This window comes from Staurois parvus, unplaced genomic scaffold, assembly GCF_062004578.1.
Source record: "Staurois parvus isolate SC_StPar_1 unplaced genomic scaffold, SC_StPar_1.0 ptg001043l, whole genome shotgun sequence".
Taxonomy (NCBI): domain Eukaryota; kingdom Metazoa; phylum Chordata; class Amphibia; order Anura; family Ranidae; genus Staurois; species Staurois parvus.
The window spans coordinates 188,170-210,913 of NW_028318839.1; the positions used below are offsets into that span (position 1 = coordinate 188,170).

Sequence of the window (22,744 nt, forward strand, 5' to 3'; positions counted from 1 at the left end):
TCACTATATTTGGTCTCCCTGGACCCTGCATTCACTATATCCAGTCTCCCTAGACCCCGCATTCACTATATCTGGTCTCCCTGGACCCTGCATTCACTATATCCGGTCTCCCCGGACCCTGCATTCACTATATCCGGTCTCCCTGGACCCTGCATTCACTATATCCAGTCTCCCCGGACCCTGCATTCACTATATCTGGTCACCCCGGACCCTGCATTCACTATATCTGGTCTCCCACAGTACACAGAACATGGAAGTGCAATTATTTTAGTAAACATAAACTGCTAATTATCTTTTCTCATCAGCAGTTAGAACAGTCTTGTGACTTCAGCAAAGCACTGGTTAAAGCTTGTAGGAGTTTTCTTTCTGCTCTAGGAGGATGCAAAACCCCTGACCCTCTGTCTGGACAGTGCTGATTGGCCCTGAGCTGATCACATGCACTCTCCCAAGAAAAAAAAATCCTTTCTAGCAATACACACCAAACTGAGCATGTGCATGTGGCTACGGGTTCAGTCTGTATTATAAGGTGGACATTTGTGCAAGAGGAGGGGAAGAGAAGACAGGATCAAGTGACCTTTGTACACAATGCAGAGGATTAACCCCTTAGGTTCCACAGTGAGTATAACAAGCATGCTTTACAGCATATACAGACTGATTTTACTGTTGTGGGTTTAGTAACACTTTGAGGAAATGCTGCCTGGAACCCTATCATTACAGGGAGTGGGGCTTACACATAATAAAGCCCTTATTATTACTCTACTATTGGTAATTGGTTGCTATAGCATGAATGGCTGCTTTCGTCCACCAGGTCACAAAATGAGCATGTACATTGTAAAGTCATGACTGACCCGAACACGGATCTCATTCCTACTTATCATCCCCTTAACCAGCCTAGACCCTAATTCTTTCAAATATTTGCAATTTTTTAATAAAAGAACACATCAGTGTACAGGCAGAAATGTAATCTTGTATAAGATCATAATGTAATACTCTCTGTTAGCTAGAGGAAATATGTTTTACTAATTAGTTATAGTACATATGAGAATCTGAAACTGTAGTCAAGCTAAAGAAATCTATAGAATTGGGGACAATCAGAGATATTGACATAAATTGATCCCAATTCACAGGGTAGAAACCGCACTGAGATCCTTCAGGTAGTGCGCAAGGTAATAAGCCTCCAATGAACAATTCAAAAGAGAAATAGAATAGGAAAAAGAGTAGAGAGCAAAAGGGATCAAGATAGGCGGGGGGGGGGGGTACAGGGAGATGTTTTTGGAGTCTCTTTAACCACTTGCCTACAGGGCACTTATAACCCCTTCCTGCCCAGGCCAATTTTCAGCTTTCAGTGCTGTCACACTTTGAATGACAATTGCGCAGTCATGCAAATCTGTACTCATATGACATTTTAATTATTTTTTTGAGACATAGAGATTTCTTTTGGTGGTATTTAATCACCTCTGGGTTTTTTATTTTTTGCTAAACAAACCAAAAACAACTGAAAATTTTGAAAAAAAAAATGTTTTCTTAGTTTTTGTTAGAAAATTTTGTAAATAAGTGATTTTTCTCCTTTACTGATGTGTGCTAAGGAGGCTGCAGTGATGGGCACTGATAGGCTGCACTGATGGGCACTGATGAGGCACTGGTAGGTGGCACTGATGGGCATTGACAGGCATCACTGATGGGCACTGAAAGGCAGCACTCATATATGGCACTGATAGGTGGCACTGATAGGCGGCACTGATAGGCAGCACTGACTGGTACTGTTAGGCAGCACTGATGGGCAGCACTGACGGGTACTGATAGGTGGCACTGATACAGTGTTTAGCAAAGTATTAATTTGGATACCTTTGTGTCAGTCTTTATACATGAATAATAAAAATTGTAAAAGGTGTAGGAAAAATGCATCTTCACCTTTTGTGTATAAAATCTGAAACACAGAAATTCTAAGTATTGAAAATAAAACAAAGAAAAAAACAGGAGATCACAAATATACATTTAAGAGGCTTTCTATCCTAAATTATTTGTATTCAGAATTACTGAATGGACATCTCAACTAACAGTGTTCATAAAGGAATCTTCAGCTTTCTTTAATTATTCCATGTTTTACAATAGGTGTTACATAGTTACATAGTTAGTCTGGCTGAAAAAAGACAAAAGTCCATCCAGTTCAACCATTAAAAAAAAAAGTTATAATCCTACACCCACAGTTGATCCAGAGGAAAGGAAAAAACCAACAAAGCATGATCCAATTTCCTCCTGCAGGGAAAAAAATTCCTTCCTGATCCCCCGAGATGCAATCAGATATTCCCTGGATCAACTTTACCTATAAATGTTATTTCCAGTTATATTCTGTGTATCCAAGAAAGAATCCAGGACTTTTTTAAAGCAATCCACTGAGCTGGCCAGAACCAACTCTTGAGGGAGTCTATTCCACATTCTCCAGAAACCTTTCCGTGTTTGGAGATTACATTTCTTTTCCTCCAGACATAAAGAGTGCCCCCTTGTCCTCTGTGTTGACCTCAGGGTGAATAACTCTACACCGAGTTCACTATATGAACCACTGATGTATTTATACATAGAGATCATATCCCCCCTTATGTATTATACATGGAGATCATATCCCCCCTTATGTATTTATACATAGAGATCATATCCCCCCTTATGTATTATACATGGAGATCATATCCCCCCTTATGTATTTATACATGGAGATCATATCCCCCCCTTATGTATTATACATGGAGATCATATCCCCCCTTATGTATTATACATGGAGATCATATCCCCCCTTATGTATTATACATGGAGATCATATCCCCCCTTATGTATTATACATGGAGATCATATCCCCCCTTATGTATTATACATGGAGATCATATCTCCCCTTATGTATTATACATGGAGATCATATCCCCCCTTATGTATTATACATGGTGATCATATCCCCCCCTTATGTATTATACATGGAGATCATACCCCCCCCTTATGTATTATACATGGAGATCATATCCCCCCTTATGTATTATACATGGAGATCATATCCCCCTTATGTATTATACATGGAGATCATATCCCCCCTTATGTATTATATTTGGAGATCATATCACCCCTTATGTATTATACATGGAGATCATATCCCCCCTTATGTATTATATTTGGTGATCATATCCCCCTTATGTATTATACATGGAGATCATATCCCCCCTTGTGTATTATACATGGAGATCATATCCCCCCTTATGTATTATACATGGAGATCATATCCCCCCTTATGTATTATACATGGAGATCATATCCCCCCTTATGTATTATACATGGAGATCATATCCTCCTTATGTATTATACATGGGGATCATATCCCCCCTTATGTATTATACATGGAGATCATATCCCCTCTTATGTATTATACATGGTGATCATATCCCCCCCTTATGTATTATACATGGAGATCATATCCCCCTTATGTATTATACATGGTGATCATATCCCCCCTTATGTATTATACATGGTGATCATATCCCCCCTTATGTATTATACATGGAGATCATATCCCCCCTTATGTATTATACATGGAGATCATATCCCCCCCTTATGTATTATACATGGTGATCATATCCCCCTTATGCATTATACATGGTGATCATATCCCCCCTTATGTATTATACATGGTGATCATATCCCCCCTTATGTATTATACATGGAGATCATATCCCCCTTATGCATTATACATGGTGATCATATCCCCCCTTATGTATTATACATGGAGATCATATCCCCCTTATGTATTATACATGGAGATCATATCCCCCTTATGTATTATACATGGAGATCATATCCCCCTTATGTATTATACATGGAGATCATATCCCCCCTTATGCATTATACATGGTGATCATATCCCCCCTTATGTATTATACATGGAGATCATATCCCCCTTATGTATTATACATGGAGATCATATCCCCTTTATGTATTATACATTGTGATCATATCCCCCCTTGAGTATTATACATGGTGATCATATCCCCCTTATGTATTATACATGGTGATCATATCCCCCTTATGTATTATACATGGAGATCATATCCCCCTTATGTATAATACATGGAGATCATATCCCCCTTATGTATTATACATGGAGATCATATCCCCCCTTATGTATTATACATGGAGATCATATCCCCCCTTATGTATTATACATGGAGATCATATCCCCCCTTATGTATTATACATGGTGATCATATCCTCCCTTATGTATTATACATGATGATTCTATCCCCCCTTATGTATTATACATGGAGATCATATCCCCCCTTATGTATTATACATGGAGATCATATCCCCCCTTATGTATTATACATGGAGATCATATCCCCCCTTATGTATTATACATGGAGATCATATCCCCCCTTATGTATTATACATGGAGATCATATCCCCCCTTATGTATTATACATGGTGATCATATCCCCCCCTAACTGTACATTAACACAGTTAATATGTATGGGGGACAGAACATGAGACAATACAGTGACAAAACAATACACAACGGGTTTGAGGGCCTGCTCTTTTGAGCTAACAATCTAGGAGGGAGGGGATAGTGGTACAGAAGGAAGTGGCTGTGGGGGATGGAGTGGTAGGAGGAGTGGAGGAGTTTGGCTGTTAAGTGAGGGTGGGGTAGGCTTCCCTGAAGAGATGGGTTTTCAGGGTGCGCCTAAAGGTGAGGAGGGTAGGTGACAGTCTGATAGATTGGGGTAGTGAGTTCCAGAGGATGGGGGAAGTCCTGGAGAAGTCCTGCAGTCAGGCGTGGGAGGAGGAGGCCAGGGAGCTAGAAAGTACGAGGTCTTGTGAGGAGCGAAGGGTACGGGTTGGGTGGTATTTGGGTATCGGGTCGGTGAGGTAGTTTGGTAGTTTGATATTTGTGTGGATGTTACGTGCATTCCCACATTTAGAATGAAAATTGCCATATTTTTTCTAATATGTGTAGTTCTTATATCGTCATTGCTACCTAGTGGCCATAATGCTTTTTTTACCTGATTGAGGTATTTATAGGGAAAAAACACCTTATAGCCAATTATGTCTCCCCACTGAGCAACTTTCAAGTCCTCCCTAACCCTCCCTCTCTATCCTTCTCTTATTTCAAGACTCACTGCATTCTGCTTTTTTCTCCCATTTCTCTGAGGATTGCAGTGTTCTATCAGCCTCCTGGACCTGTGTCTCGCTTTCTGGGTGGCTTCTCTGCTTGGCTACCCTACTTTCTCTCCTCTGAACTACCCACTATCATTCTCGGAGATTTTAACATCCACATTAATGCTAACAACCCGGCTACATCCCGACTCTTCAACATAACCTCATCTTTTGCCTTAACACAATGGACACAATCCTCCACTCACTCTGATGGGAATACATTAGACATTGTTTTCTCCCATCTTTGCACTCCCTACAACTTCACAAACACCTCCTTTCCTTTCTCTGATCACAATCTCATCACCTTCGCAGTCTCCTCATCTTCAAACACCTATCCCTCCAAGCAGCAAACAATTACCCGCAGAAACCTTCACAACTTGAACCTTTCTCTTTTCCACTCTGCAACTGACCGCCTCTATGACAGAATCTCTCCCCTGTCCTGCCCTGACCTGGCCACTGCTGTCTACAACAGTTCACTTTCATCCACACTAGACTCATTTGCTCCTCTAACTACACAAAGTATCGTACCCAGACCATTACAACCATGGCAGACTGACAACACCAGAAATCTTAAGCGACATAGTCATGCACTGGAGCGATTGTGGCATAAAACCAAATCCCAGCAAGCATTCACCATATATAAATCTGCTTTCTTATCATACAATTCCTCCTTCCATGCTAAAAAACAAGCCTACTTTGTCACGCTCATCAATAGCTTGTCATTCAGTCCTCGTTGTCTCTTCTCTATTTTTAACTCTCTACTTTCTCCCCCTTCACCCAGTAAATCACATTTACTGCTTACAAGAGTGCAAATCATTTCAAAAACAAGATTGATGCAATTCATAGGGGCACTCTACTGCACAGACATTCATCCTACTTAGCATATCTTGTGCTAAATCTCCCTCAACACTTTCCTCTTTTGACCTTGCTACTACTGAAGAGGTCGCTAAAGTTTTCTCAGAAGCCCGCTACACCACCTGCCCTCTGGATCCTGTCCCCTTTCAATTTTTACGGTCACCCTCTTCTTCTGTCCTATGCTCCCTCACTCACATCTTCAATCTCTACTTTTCCAATGGTGCCTTCCCCACCCCTCTAAAGCATGCACAGGTCACTCCCATTCTTAAAAAGCTCTTGTTGGACCCCACCAACCTGAACAACTTAAGACCCATCTCCCTGCTCCCGCTTACCCCTAAACTCTTAGAACGCTTAGTCTACAATCGCCTGAGCTCCTACCTCACTGATAACAACCTTCTTGACCCCTTACAGTAAGTGAAATTACTACACTCCACTGAAACTGCCCTACTAAAACTCGCTAATGATTTACTAACTGCTAACTGCTAAAACCAATGGCCACTACTCCGTACTCTTACTACTTGACCTCCTCTGTGGCTTTTGATACTGTTGACCATCCCCTCCTCAAAAAACTCCACTCTCTTGGCCTCCGAGACTCTGCTCTCTCCTGGTTCTCCTCCTGGTTCTCCTCCTACCTATCGCAGCACTCCTTCAGCGTTACGTATAGCTCTGTCTCCTTCTCTACACTTTCTCTTTCTGTGGGGGTCCCTCAGAGTTCTGTCCTTGGACCCCTTCTCTTCTCCATCTATACCTCCTCAGTTGGTCAATTGATAAACTCCCATGGCTTCATGTATTATCTCTATTCTGATGACACACAAATCTATCTTTCTACCCCTCACCTCACCCCTTCAGCCTCCTCTCGCATTACTAACTTACTATGTGACATATCAGCATGGATGTCACTCCACTTCCTCAAACTAAATCTTTCCAAAACTGAGCTCATACTATTCCCTCCAGCCCGTGCCCCCTCCCCTGACTTCTCCATCAAGACCAATAATACAACCATCAGTCCTTCCCCTCATGCCAGGGTACTAGGTTTAACCCTAGACTCCCATCTGTCCTTTCAGCCCCAAATCCAATCGTTGTCCAAATCTTGTAGACGTCACCTCCGCAACATCTCCAAGATACGCCCGTTCTTAACCTCTGAAACCACTAAGCAACTTATTCACTGCCTGGTTATCTCTCTCCTTGACTATTGTAACTCCCTCCTCATTGGCCGACCTCATCGCAGGCTATCCCCTCTTCAGTCTATCAGCCTCCCCCATCCTCTGGAATTCTCTACCCCAATCTATCAGACTATCGCCTACTCTGCCCATTTTTAGGCGATCTCTGAAAACCTCTCTCTTCAGGAAAGCCTATCCTGCCGTCAGCTAATAATGGAATCTTCTATTCCTCCTATCAGTTTATCTCCCACAGTTATTACCTTTTGTACCACCAGCCCCTCCCTCTTAGATTGTAAGCTCCCAGGATCAGGGCCCTGCTAACCCTCTTGTATTGAACTGTATCGTTGCTGTATTGTATCCCTTTATATTGTAAAGCGCTGAGCAAACTGTTGGCGCTATATAAATCTTGTATAATAATAATGTTGATTTTGATTTTAAACATGCAGTTGTTTGCCACATGAGCATAATGAACATTTTATAAACTACCATTTTCTCTAGTCATCTTCCAGGAAGGCACACCTGAGAGATGACTAGCTCCATCTGACAGGAAACACACTCAACAGTTAACAGAGACTAAATTCTTCACCCTTCCCTCCACTCCTTAGCTTATGAGCAATCAGCGGTTTCAGTTCCCTCACACCTGAGGGCTCACTCTACTAGAGCGCTAGCGACCTCCTGGGCAGAGAGGGCCGGAGCATAGATTGAGCAGATCTGCCAAGCGGACACATGGACAAGCCAGGACACCTTTGTGAGACACTACAGGGTAGAGTTGTTGTCACCTCAGGACCTGATGTTCTGCAGGAAAGTATTACAGACAGTGGTCCTGCCCTAAGGTAGGCCTGAGTACCTTGCTTATGGTCTCAGGTGTTCCATCCTGGCAGATGACTAGAAGAAAGTACCAGTTACACTTACTGGTAACAGTATTTCTGGGAAATCTTCCAGGATGGCGGGCCTACTTCACACCCTTATCTGGTGATGGTTATTTCAAGACAGGTTACCTTTCATGCACCAGGGTGTGGGAATACTCTTATATAACTGAGGAGTGGAGGGAAGGGCAGGGAATTTAAACTCTGTCAATTGTGGATTGTGTCTCCTGTCAGGTGGAGCTAGTCATCACTCAGGTGTGCCGTCCTTGAAGATTTTCCAGAAATACCGTTACCGGTAATTGAAACTGTTTTTTTTTTATGTATTTGAGAACTTAGTATAGTTGTAATCATGGATTTTGTCTTTAGACTCCGAGTTCCGTGTGCTCTGAGAGCTGCCTCCCCGGATACCAAAAAGTCCATCAGAGAGGAGGACATTCCTGCTGCCACATCTGTGTGCCCTGTCCGGAGAACGAGTTCACCAATCAAACTAGTTGGTACCTCTTGTTATGCTGAGTTCATCTAGGGCTGAAATTTAAGTTAGTAATGTGATGCATTGCAGTACCGTGTTATCCCAGCTCACGTAAACATGTATTATAACAATAGATCACCACACCATTCAGTTCTGTTGCATATGTGCTGCAGTACACTGCAACACACTGTAATGGGTACCCCTTGCAATGCTGCGTTCATCTAGGGCTGAAATCCAAGTTAGAGATGCATTGCAGTAATGCGCTACTCTGCATTATGATAATCTACAGCAGGAAAAAGGCTTCATGCCCATTTTTCTGTCCGTTCAAAATGAATGGGCTGCCTTAACATTACACATGTTCAAGGTTAGGTCCACCTTTTGCAGGAAAATAATAAATACACATTATTATTAATACTATACAGGATTTATTTAGCGCCAACAGTTTGCGCAACGCTTTACAAAATGAAGGTAGACATTACAGTTACAATACAATTTGGTACAAGAGGAAACAGAGGGCTCAGCTCATTAGAACTTACAATCTAGGAGGAGGGGTTGAGTGATACAAAAGGTAATAGCTGTGGGGGGGATGAGCTGATGGAGGAAATAAATGGCAGTTTACTAGGTAGAAGCAGGATAGGCTTCTTTAAAGAGAAAGGTTTTCAGGGATTGTCTAAAGGTATATAGATTAGGAGACAGCCGGACAGATTGGGGTAGGGAGTTCCATAGGATGGGAGAAGCTCGGGAGAAGTTCTGGATGCGAGCATGGGAGGAGGTGATACAGGTATTAGAGAGCAGAAGGTCTTGGGAGGATCGAAGAGAGTGGTTTGGTTGATATTTTGAGACCAGGTTGGTAATGTAGCTGGGGGCAGAGATGTGGATGACTTTGTAAGTTGTTGTTAGTATTTTGAATTTTATTTGTTGGGCATGTGGAAGCCAATGGAGGGATTGGCAGAGAGGGGTAGCAGACACTGAATGGTTGGTAAGGTGGATGAGCCTGGCAGCAGTATTCATGATGGACTTGGAGGAGGGATAGCCTATGTAAAGGTAAGCCAATGAGGAGGGAGTTGCAGTAGTCCAGGCGAGAGATGACCAGGGAGTGAATTAGGAGCTTTGTGGTATCATTGGTTAAAAAGGGGCATATTCTGGAGATGTTGTGGAGGTTGAGGTGGCATGATTTGGACAGGGATTGGATGTGGGCCTGAAAGGATAGTTCAGAATCCAGGGTTACCCCTAGCACCCTGGCATGCAGGGATGGGTTGATAGTGGTGCTATTGATCCTGACCGAGAAATCAGGGGAAGAGGCACATGGGGGAGGACATATTATGAGCTCAGTTTTGGATACATTGAGTTTTAGGAAGTGGTGTGACATCCAGTCTGATATGTCTGTTAGTAAATTGGTGATATATGAGGAAACTGATAGGGTGAGCTGAGGAGTAGAGAGATAAATTTGTGTGTCATCAGCATAGAAATGGTATTGGAAATCATGGGAAGCTATCAGCTGACCCAAGGAAGAAGTGTAAATCGAGAATAGGAGAGGTCCAAGGACAGAACCTTGGGGGACCCCGACAGTAAGAGGAGTAGGAGAGGAGGAAGTAGAGTTGTAAGTGACACTGAAGGTGCGGTGAGATAGGTAAGATTCAAACCAACAGAGAGTATAGTCACAGAGACCAAGTAAATAGAGTTTTTTTTGAGGAGGGGGTGGTCAACTGTGTCAAAGACAGAGGAGAGGTCCAAAAGCAAGAGTAGTGACCATTGGTTTTAGCGGTTAGTAAGTCGTTTGTGAGTTTTAGGAGAGCAGTTTCTGTGGTGTGTTGTGGGAAAAATCCAGACAGAAGGGAATCGAGAACATTATTCTCAATAAGGTGGCAGCTCAGCCAGTTGTAGACTAGACGTTCAAGGAGTTTGGAGGCAAAAGGGAGTAAGGAGATGGGTCTTAGAGTGCTAAGATTGGCGGGGTCCAGTGTGGCTCTTTTAGGTATGAAGTTGACTAGCGCATGTTTTAGAGAGTTGGAGAAGATGCCAGTAGACAGGGAGAGATGGAAGATATGAGTTAAAGAATGAAGGATAGAGCCAGAGGGTGACCGTAGAATTTGCGAGGGAACAGGGTCCAGGGGGTAGGTGGTTAGGTGGGCTTTAGAAAACAGTTTACCAACCTCTTTAGTAGCTGGGTTAAACATGGGAAGTATAGATTGTGCAGGTGGACAAGGAGTGTAGGGTGAGGGGTTTAACTATACAGTGGAGATCTCGTCACAAATTGTATCAAACTTATTTTTTAAGTGATTAGCGATCTCCTGGCCAGTGAGTGAGTTAGTGGGTGGAGGTAGAGAAGGACGAAGTAGAGAGTTAAAAGTATAATAGAGTTGATGGGGATTGTGTGAGAGGGTGTTAATAAGAGTGATAAAATAGGTCTGTTTGGCAGTGTGGAGACAAGAATTGTATTTTTGAAGGGCAGATTTATATTGGTCGAAGTCTTGCTGGGTCCTAGTCTTACACCATAAATGCTCCAGAGCACGGTTACGTTTTTTGAGGCATCTGGTATTGTCTGTTTGCCAGGGCTGTAGCGGTCGGGCCTAATTCTGTGTGTAGTGAGGGGGGCCAATGTGTCCAGGGTGGATGACAGTGAACTATTGTAGACAGAAGTGGCCAGGTTGCGGCAGGACAAGGCTGAGATTTTGTCATAGAGACAATATTTTGCTGAAAAAAGAAGAGAAGGGTTACGATAACGAAGGTTTCTACGGGTAACTGTTTGGTAGTTGGAAGAGAAGGAGAAGGATGCCACAGAGAGAGTGAAGCTAATAAGGGAGTGATCAGAGAGAGGAGGAGGAAAGCTGGTGAGGTTGCAAGGAGGAGTGCATAGGTAGGAGAATACAAGGTCGAGACAGTTACCATTGGAGTGAGTAGAAGCATGCGTCCATTGTTTTAGGTCAAAAGAAGTGGTTAGGCTCAGACATTTAGATGTAGCAGGAGTGTTAAGATTAACAGGGATGTTGAAGTCACCAAGAATGATAGTGGAATTTCAGAATGAACGGGCTGCCTTAACATTACACATGTTCAAGGTTAGGCCCACCTTTTGCAGGAAAATAATAAATACACATAGGCTTGCAACAAAAAAAATGCATTTATAATTTTTTGCATATGAGCTTACAAAGTTTTGCAGCCACAATTAGTGGATCGCAAGTGCAGTGCAAAGCTCCTGCAGACTGTTCCCCCAGCACTGTCTTTACTGAGGTACAAACTTTCAGCTGTTAAGCTGGAGGTCAATGGACTACTAATGTGGTGATCACCGCACTTGTGTTCCATTGAGAACTTCAAATCCATCGTCCATGGTGAAAGACGTGATTTAGAGTTCATTCTTCCCCCCCGGCATGCTGTCAGAGTGGGTATATTTTGTGGTTGGGTGATCTGATCGGCATCACGTTACACGCTACACCCTAAAAATGAGTATCAAATGTAAGATGGTCTCAATGGTGCAGTTAGCCTTTACCACATTAATGCAGAATCCAAGAACTGCTCAATGTACAAAGGCATGACTGTGGTTAAAAACCATGAACAAAGACTGACCTGGTGGTTTTGGTTGGATTAGGAAAAAGTCCTCACACATGATAAGTAGGAGCATGTACATAGTATTTAACCAATTCAATACCGGGCATTTTACCCCTTCCTGCCCAGGCCATTTTTCAGGTTTCAGCGCTCTCACACTTTGAATGACAATTGTGCGGTCATACAACACTGTACCCAAACTAAAATTTTATCATTTTCTTCACACAACTAGAGCTTTCTTTTGGTGGTATTTAATCACCACCCGGGTTTTTATTTTTTGCTAAATTAACAAAAAAAGACCGAAAATTTTGAAAAAAAAACACGTTTTCTTTGTTTCCGTTATAAAAGTTTGCAAGTAACTAATTGTTCTTCATAAATTTAGGCCGAGATGTATTCTGCTACATTTCTTTGGTGAAAATAACCCAAATTAGGATGTATTATTTAGTTTGTAGGAAAGTTATAGAGTTCACAAACTATGGTATAGATCTGAATATTGATCAATCCTGAAGTACTGACAGCCAATCTAATTTCTTGAGGTCCAAGAATGTCAGAATAGTACAGATATCCCCCAAATGTCAGAACAGTGCAGATATCCCCCAAGTGACCCCTTTTTGCAGAGTAGACAGTCCGACGTACTTCATAAGAGGCATGGCGAGTTTTTTCAAGTTGTATTTTTTTGTCAGAATTTTTCGGAAAATGAAAAAATAAAAAAAATTATTTTCACTATTTTATTTTTACATACTGTCACCAGTGCAGTACAGCGTCATCATATAACTGGCATGGTGGTGATCAGGGACACTGATTGGTGACAGTGTGAAAATTTTTTTTTTTTTTTTAATTTTTCTTTTATTATTTTACATTTTTTATTACATTTTTTTTTTTTTTTTAAGATTTTTTTTCATATTTCACTATGACCAAAGTAGTACAATGTTACCATAGTAGTGTATTGAGCGAATGTCACATTTTTACATTTTTGAATTTCCCACCGGTTCCGTCCCCCGTACGTCCCGAAGTCGCAGGGGATGGAACCCGGAAGACGGATGCCGGCATCGGCTGGATGAGATGGGACGCTGCAGGGGGGACATCGCGGGAGCGCAGAACAAGGTAAGTGATGGAGGGAATCCCTGAGCAAAACTGCAGGGTATTCCCGAGTGTAGATTGGGGTTACTGCTTTTGGTACTGAAAGTTAATCCTGAGCTACACTCGAGAATACCGCCAGGGGGGTTACAATATGTCCTGGAACGCTGTTGCGCTCTTCATTCACCCTCATGTAGACCAGAAGTGACCCAATCAGCCCCACCCCAGAGCTCTGTGAATGTGTGCCTACAACTTCTGACAGCCTTAGCGGCTGTGGCCTTGTAGTATTCAGTGGAGCACCGTGGTAGTTCATTGATTCTTCCTGTCAGTATATTGCTCATACATCCCGTACGGCAAGCAGATATTCTGACAGGTCTGCAGGAGACCTGCATGGCATCAGTGGTCTACTGATCACTAGTGCAATGCTTTCCAGGCTCCTATAGACAAAAATAATAAATGCACATTTTTTTTTTACCTGCAAAAAAATGTAGGTTTATTATTTTTATCTAAAAGGTGAACTTATCCTTTAAAACTACAAAATGCATTTTATTCTGCGAAATAAAGTATTTGGATGTTTTACTAAAGCAGACGACTTGTGCCTGTCCTTTGAAAAGCCACATTGGGCTCCTCTGACAATTGAACTACCAACTGGTTTTTTTTCAGCTGACTCTTCTTACCAATTTGTTCACTCACCTGAGAATCCCAGAGAGCACCCAGGATGGGAATGTCGGAGGCATAGAGAGTGACCACACTGACCTTGTGTGGAGACAGGCTTTCTCCACTCATGCACTAGGAAGGCCACGTGTTCCCCCTTGTTGGGTGACCACTGCCTCAACAGTTGCCTCAACAAGTCTAGACTGAACTTTTTTCCTTTTATGAGGAAGCATTTTACCCTTGTATCTGAATTATTCTACTACACTATAAGGTCTCTCTCACCTCCCTCTCTTTTCTTTTTTAGTGAACAATCTGAGCTTTACCAGAGACTCCTGGTCATCTCCGTTGGTTTGCTATCTACCACCAAACCCCAGACTCTAAACAAAGTCATGGAGGGTTGGGCAAGGACTTGTAGGTCCAAAGAAAATAGTTTTAAATTTTTATTTGGTGGGGAGACTTTATTTTCTAATGATTAAAGTGAAACATTTAAAATGTAAAACTCTATTAAACAACATGCATTCTCTTCATCTATACCAGACCCTTAGGCCTCGTTCACATGTACAATGATGCCTATTTATTGCAGTGAACAGCTGTTTTTTTAAAACATATGTAACTTCCAGGTGTTGTGTGCAGGTAGCCTATTGAAGTCTATTACGAGGCAGTGGCTGCATAGACATAGTTTCTGGTCCTAATTTAACAGGCATGCAGGTGTGCTTGAGTGGCCCCGAACATACACTATATTCAGGGCAAATCACCTACACCTCCATGCCTGTCACATTAGAACCAGTGGCTGTGCCCATGCAGATGCTGCATCCTAATAGACTTCAAAGGGTTGCCTTCACACAGCACCTGGAAGTCTAAACACTGTAAAAAATGTCCCATTCTCGCTATACGGCATCATTGTCCCCCTTAAGCTCTGCACAGCTAGGCAACATGCGTTTTCAACATTTGCATCCAAAGTCAGTAAACAGTCCATGGGCCTGGATTGGTTTTTTTTCGTTTTATTAGGGGTTATCAACTTGGATGGGGTAAAGCGATTATGGGATGTCCAATCTGATTGAAGAAACAGAATGATGAGTACTTTCCTGCTCTGGCACACTTAGAAAAAGAAAACGACAAATACTTGGCTATGAACTATTTCTTGAAGACTTGTCAGAATTTCCAGGAAAACTCTCCTTTCTATACCATGGGGGTGTAGAAGTACTCACACTGTCCTTGTCCTGCAGCTGTGGAAAGAACTGCTTTCAGGCCTTCTAGCTGGGCTGGTTCCTCTCCAAGCTTTGCATGCTATCCTTCCCCAGTGGAGTGCAGGGCACCAAAGCTCCATCTTTCAGCTTCTCCTCAGCTTCCAGCCTGGAAGCAGAACCCCCCCTCCTCCGGGGCTCCCTTCCAGGTTACACTGAAACACCTCTCGGCAATCCATCTTCCACCTGACAAGCATGACTCTCTCATATTTATAGATTGGCCTACTACACTGCTAGACTTCTGTGACTTGTCATACTCCCATAAATATGCAGATTGAAGTCTCCACCCCTATATTCTTTGGTTCTGAAAGCTTCCATGGACCTCCAGAACCAGGTGGAGGTGATAGAGCCCCAACCTACTGAGTCATCCAGCCTGACCTCACACTGAACCCTCAGTAATTTGGGCTCACTCACTACCATGAGCCAAAAATGAATTTACCTCACACTAGGCCTACCTAGTGGGCACTGCAAAAGTAAACTGTAAACAAGGTAAATCTATTCAACAAGGCGCTGTCCTAAAATGTTTACCATATATCTCTAAGGTAATTGCTTTCTAAAATATGGAAGCCATAGGGTATCCCTGTGGGAGACTCACAGATGTGTGATTCGAGGGGAATTGTTAGCTTTGTTGGCCCAAGCAAAGAAAATCCGCCAAGATAAAGTCGTAGGTCTTACTGACCGTATACATGTGCTAGAAAATCTCCAAAAACAGTCTTGCGCACGACATTCCTTGTTGGAGCTTTCTCAACTGCGCTCTCTCTTAATAGAGGAGTTGGGCATACAAACGAGACGTAGGTATGTATTGAGGCAGAGAGTGTTCTGTGAGTACGGAAACAAAAGTGGGAGACAGTTGGCTAGGATGGTACAGACGGTGAGATCATCACTACAGATATACCACCTTCGAGGACCTCACGATAAGCTACACTCCTGCAGTGAGGAAATAGCACATCAATTTGAATGTTACTATAGGAACCTTTAGAATTTGCAATCGGAAATACAGGTTACTTCCATTTCCCATACCCAGCACATTAGGCGATTTTGGCTAAATATGGCCCAAAGGCTATCTCCCATCAGGTGGCTCACAATCTTCAGCATAGTCTTTCCCTGGAAGAGCTTATTACTGCCCCAAAACAGATGAAACCCCCGTAAGAGTCCTGGTCCTGATGGCCTGACTTTACAGTACTACAAGTGCTTCCAGGAGGTTCTTGCACCTCGCCTAATGGAGCTGTTTAATTCTGTAGCAGATTCTGTCTCTTTCCCTAGAAGCCATATTACTGTAATCCCTAAGGAAGGAAAGGATGCATCCAGAGTTGAAAGCTATAGGCCAATATCGCTTCTTAATGTTGATTTAAAGTTGTTCGCAAAGATGTTAGCAAATAGGTTACTTCCTTTCTTACTCTATTGGGTAGGGCTGGACCAGATGGGTTTTGTTCCGGGCAGAGAGGCCCGTGATAATACCATTATAGTCCTCAACCTGCATCACTGGCTTATGACCAGTCAAACCCAGGGTTTTTTCTATTCCTTGATGCCAAAAAGGCATTTGTCAGGGTTGCGTGGCCCTACGTGCAAGAGGTTCTCCAAGCAGTTGGGTTGCTCCCCAGGATGGTGGCCAATATATTGGCATTGTATTCCAACCCGACTGCCTGGGTCTGAGCTAATGGACACTTGTCGGAGGCCTTTCCTATAACTAATGGCACCCGACAAGGTTGCCCTCTTTCCCCTCTAATTTTTGTTTTAACTCTGGAACCTTTTTTGAATAGAATTCGATCGCATATGGATATAAAGGGCCTTTTCGGTAGGAGGTAGGGAATACAAGGTGGCTGCATTTGCCGATGATCTCATGTTGTTTTGACAGTCGCCCCAGCTTTCTTTGCCTGTTTTGCTCTGCCAATTGGACCGCTTCCATACTCTTTCCCATTTGAGGATAAATTATTACAAATCTTATACCCTGAATGTCTCCTTGCTACAGTCTGTTGTTGCTCAGTGTATGGAATACTTCCCGTTTGCTTGGCAAGGCCGCGATATTACCTACTTGGGTTTGCAGATTCCAGCTTCTTTGGCTGAACTCTATGACAGAAATTTTAAATCACTTCTTCATACAACTCAAGATAATCTCCAGCAATGGGCCAATCTTAATGTCTCATCATTTGGGATTAAAATGAACATATTTCTCAGATTGCTGTACCTGATGCAAACCGTTCCCATTGCTCTCCCAAAGTTGTTTTTTAAAACATATAAGACAGCTTGCTTATAGTTTATGTGGAAAAACTTGGTGCCCCATATTAAATATTCCTGGTTTACTCTCCCAAAACTGAAGGGGGTATCGGCCTCCCAGACCTCCATAGATATTGTTTGGCTTGCCAATTGGTTCGTATCGTAGACAGATGTATCCATGCTGCGGGGAAAGCATGGGTGGATCTGGAAAGGGATTTGAGTCATCGAACTTTGCGGCTCTTGTCCTGGACCCCCCCCCAACATTGGCTGAAAGCAGTGCTAGATCATCCTCTTATAGGCCGCTCACTTAAAAATATTCAGGAGGCATGTAAGTCCCCGCTTTTTTCGTCCAACCCTGGTCCTTTAACATCCCTCCATGGCAATAAGGACTTTCCTCCCGGGCTTTCAGACACGTTTCTAAACTTAGGGTGGCCTCACAGTGATATTTTGAGTTTTCACTTCTTTCTTCGGGGGAAATTTGTCTTGCTTGCACATCTTGAGTCCATTTCCTCTACGAAGGCTTTTTCATCCTGGATCAGACAAATTAAGCATTTTCTACAACCTACCACTGCAATGCAGCCGTGGAATAGGTCCCTAACAGCTTTTGAAGCCTTGTGTACTCGAAAACGTCCCCAATGCCATTTGATTTCGGCAATATACTCTATGCTGCTTGCGTGTTCTTCAGATGTACTGGATAAAGCGAGAGAAGCTTGGGAAAAGTAGTTCCAACTCACATTTGTGGATGATGTCTGGGAAAAGCTTACTGAGTCTGTGCACAAGGGCTCACTTAATGTGGCGGTTCAGGAAAATGCCTACAAAGTTAGGATGCGGTGGTATAGGACTCCGATGCTCCTGCATAAATGCTACCCCTCGGTATCTAACCTTTGTTGGACATGTGGTAGACAAGAGGGATCTATGCTTCACATTTGGTGGAGTTGTGACCTTCTGACACCCTTTTGGTCTACTGTCCATAAATTTATTTGCCAAATTACAGCGTTACCCATGGATTTTACTCCATCTCAATATCTATTGCATCACGCCACCCTCCCTCGAAGGAAATATTTTAAATCACTTGCCATGCACATGGCGAATGCGGCTAGAATGTGTATACCATTCCACTGGCGCTCACAGACTGTCCCAATGATTAGAGAATGGTTTCTGAGGATTAATACAACTGAGGAAATGGAAGAGCTTATTTATGTTTCACATGAAAATATACAGACGTTTCACACAGTTTGGTCTGACTGGATTTACTTTAAATCCACTGAGGATTATCTGGGATGTATTTTAAAGACCTTGCTGGATGGCCCTTCTTTGGGCATCTGGAGATGCTCCTTTTCAGTTATATCCCCCAGACACTGTTAATAGGGGTGGCTTTGGCATTTTTGAGGTGCTAGGTCACGTGCCTGTGGGAAAGGTGGACTAATTGTTTATTAATTGTTTATTGGGATTTTTTTATTTTTTTTCTGTAATCCCACTATATTTGTAGATCTGGAGTACTAAAGCTGTTATCAGAGCTACATTATTGACTGTTTTTTTTTACCTGTACCAGTGGCTTGGCAGGTCTACTCTTCTGACAGAATACGGTTTGTATATTTCTTTTCTTTTGTACACAGAACGTTGGATTGTATTCTATTTTGCTGTAAACCAACTGTTTGTGTCCTGTTTTTCTTTTCTAAATGTCCCCTTTCTTTTTGCTGTGATGATTTCATGTAAAAATAATTCTGGAATGCTATTGCTGTTGATATCATTTGTTCTTAATAAAAGACTTTATGGAAAAAAAAAAAAAAATATGAACGTAATTTAGCATTTTAAAGCCCATACTTCCAATTACTTTATAAAAAGGTTCCTCAGAACACAGAAAAGGATTTAAAACATTCACAATCATTCAGAATCTTATCCTTCCTCCTTTCAAATTATATACAACACAATACAGGACTTATAAATGTAGCTTACAGTATATTCATTAGATTGTTTGTATCTTTGAAATTACAGTAATATCAGTCAAACATATGCCTCCTCCAGTTTTTTCAAATGCTTGAACTTTTTTCTTCTCTCAGACATGGAAAGATGCTACAAGTGTCCGGAGGATCAATGGCCCAATGAGAGAAGAGATGCCTGTATACAAAGAGCAACTGAATTCCTATCTTATGGAGATACATTAGGATCATCTCTTACAGTTACGGCTTTGTCATTCTGTTTTGGAACTATTATTGTGTCTGGAGTGTTTTTCAAATACAAAAACACTCCAATAGTAAGAGCCAATAATCAGAACCTCAGCTTCATCCTTCTCATCTCACTGATCCTGTCCTTTCTTTGTCCTCTGCTGTTCATCGGACGTCCCACAAAGATTTCCTGTCTCCTCCGACAAACTGTTTTTGGAATAACTTTTTCTGTTGCAGTTTCTTCAGTTTTGGCTAAAACAGTCACCGTGGTTTTAGCTTTTAACATGACCAAACCTAACAGCAAACTGAATAAATGGGTGGGGAAACATTTTTCTATATTTCTTCTGATTGTCTGCTCTCTAGCAGAGATTGTAATTTGTATTCTTTGGTTGACTTTGTCTCCACCATTCCCAGAGTATAACACCCAGTTAGAAATGGGAAAGATAATATTACAGTGTAATGAGGGATCTGTCATTGGTTTTTACACTGTGATTGGATACATGGGAGGTCTGGCTGTTTTTAGCTTTATTATAGCATTTTTAGCCAGGAAACTTCCAGATGTGTTCAATGAAGCTCAGTACATCACATTCAGCATGCTGGTCTTCTGTAGTGTTTGGATCTCCTTCATCCCAGCCTACCTCAGCACCAAAGGGAGATACACAGTGGCTGTGGAGGTCTTCGCCATCTTGTCTTCCAGTGCTGGACTCCTGGGCTGCATCTTCAGTCCCAAATGTTACATCATTCTGATCAAGCCAGAATTGAATGTGAAGGCAACCGTATCCCAAAGAAAAGCAACATCTGCATTCAACTCATAAAATGTTGTAAATTAGGGATAGTGAGTTTTAGAAAAATACAATTCTTGCTTAATGTTTTCATTTTGTAAAAGTAGTAAAAGAATCAGTTGAAGAAAAAGAAAATGATTGAAATGAAACAAATGTTAAACAATTTCAACCAGTCGTCTCTGATGTGGAGGCTTCATGTTATCTCTAACAGTTTTTATTTTGTAATCATTTCAAGCACATCTTTTAGTAACCTTAAAATTAAGGCCTACGTGGCAACATTATTTTCTTTAAACCTCGTTTTTATGCTTATTATTAACATGTACTCTTGCTATGAATTTATCTCCCAAAGAAATGCTCATCCTTTGATGCTTGGACCACCTTTCACTGTCATGGAGGCTGTCTTCATGATGCCCTACTTGTGGTTCTGATTTGCATGCTGGCATCAGGTCATGATACTCCCCAGCTTGACCAGTACTGAGACTATAGAATAGTTCTCCTACCTCCCATTGAATGCATTCAAGCACGAAATATAGGAATTGTGCACTAGCTAATCCCCGGTTTACAGTATATTATTAAATGTATTTTTTACTAAAGTTGAATGGCCACCACTTCACACAGACACACGCTAACATCCTGTAAAAAGGCTTTCCAGAAGAGTGGAGGCTATTGTAACTAGTGATGGGCCGAACAACCCCCTGTTTGGTTTACGGTTGAACATCCAAAACTACTGAAAGTTTGACAGCAATCTTCGAACAGGGACAATTTACTGAGCGGTATCTTATAGCATCTGACTATGCAGTAAGATACCGTTCAGCTACTAAAATACCGCATGAGTTATATTATTAAGTCATGCAGTATTTTAGTTCTGAAATATTCATTAATGTTTCAGCTGTCAGTGGGCTTCCCCGCTGACAGCTGAATGTCAAAAGAATTGTCGTCAGTGCCCGACAATTAAAATTTAAAAAAAAACAACGGTGTGGAGTCCCCCCTCCCATCCATACCAAGCACTTTGGGTCTGGTCAGTGGTGTATTTTGGTTTTGTGCTGCCCTAGGAAAGACTAAAATCGGGCACCCCCCACATCTAAATTTGTCCCACCCCTTCTTGTTTAAGATCCACCCCTTCATCTGTAAACCCCACCCCTTCCTATTTAGGCTCCACCTCTTCTTATTAAGGCTCCGTCCACTGACAATGATGGGTGCTATTCCTCCCACTGACATCAATAATGGGGCACTATTCCTCCCACTGACACCAATGATGGGGTACTATTACTTCCACACTGACACGAGTGATGGGGCACTATTCCTTCCACTGATACCAATGATGGGGCACTATTCCTCCCACACTGACACCAATGATGAGGCACTATTCCTCCCACACTGACACCAATGATGGGGCACTATTCCTCAAACACTGGAACTAATGATGGGGCACTATTCCTCCCACTGATACCAATGGTGGGGCACTATTCCTCCCACACTGGCACTAATGATGGGGCACTATTCCTCCCACTGATACCAATGATGGGGCACTATTCCTCCCACTGACACCAATGATGGGGTACTATTACTTTCACACTGACACCAATGATGGGGCACTATTCCTCCCACACTGGGACTAATGGTGGGGCACTATTCCTCCCACTGACACCAATCAGAGAGAGAGAGAGGGGAGGGAGATGGGGAAAGGAGGGAGAGAGAGAGAGGAGAGGGGAGAGAGGGGGGCGAGAGAGGGGAAAGAGAGAGTGGGGAGATAGAGAGAGAGGGAGGGGAGAGAGGGGAGAGATGCAAGAGAGAGGGGAGAGAGAGGGGGGGTAGAGATGGGAGAGGAGGGAGAGAGAAGAGAGGGAAGAGAGAGAGAGATGGAGGAGAGAGGGGAGATAGAGGGAGAGAGGGGGGAGGGAAGGAGGGAGAAAGAGAGATGGGAGAGGAGAGCGAGAGAGAGGAGAGAGGGGGAAAAGAGAGGAGGGAGGGAGATGAGAGAGAGAAGAGAGGAGATTGGGGGGAGAGATGGGAGGTAGAGAGAGAAGGGAGAGAGAGAGGGGGGAGAAAGATAATAAGAGGGGAGAGAGAGGGGGGGAGGGGGAAAGCGGGGGAAGAGAGAGGGGGGGGAAGAGAGAGAGGGGGAGAGAAAAAAAGAGAGAGAATAGAGGGGGTGGAGAGAGAGGGAGAAGAGAGGGGGGAGGGAGTGAGGAGGGAAGGAGAGAGAGGGGGGTGAGGGAGAGGGAGGGAGGGAGAGAGGGGGGAGAGACGGGGGGGAAGAGAGGAGGGAGAGAGGAGGGAGGGAGAAAGGGAGGAGGGAGGGAGGAAGAGAGGAGGAGGAAGAGAAGAGGGGTGGGGGGAGAGGAGAGGGGGAGAGAGAAGAGAGAGGGGGGAAGAGAGAGAGAATAGATGGAGAGAGGGGGGGAGAGGGAGGGGGAGAGGGAGAGAGGGGGGGGAGAGGGAGAGAGAGAAGGGGGAGAAAGGGGGAGAGAGAGTGAGGAAGAGATGGGAGAAGAGAGAGAGGGGGAGGGGGGAAGAGAGAGAGCGAGAGA

At 43.0% G+C, this 22,744-nt stretch overlaps 1 protein-coding gene across 1 annotated transcript in view; it reads left to right on the top strand.

Annotated features, from left to right (window-relative positions):
• LOC149440961 (vomeronasal type-2 receptor 26-like) overlaps positions 1 to 20,476 on the top strand; it is a 151,010-nt gene extending 130,534 nt beyond the window's left edge. Inside the window, exons 5-6 of the mRNA XM_089657928.1 lie at positions 8,435 to 8,558; positions 19,327 to 20,476. Of these exons, the coding sequence (XP_089514054.1) occupies positions 8,435 to 8,558; positions 19,327 to 20,246 (1,044 nt within the window). The 3' untranslated portion in view covers positions 20,247 to 20,476. The remainder of the gene's footprint in view (positions 1 to 8,434; positions 8,559 to 19,326) is intronic.
• The last annotated feature ends 2,268 nt before the right edge of the window (positions 20,477 to 22,744 follow it).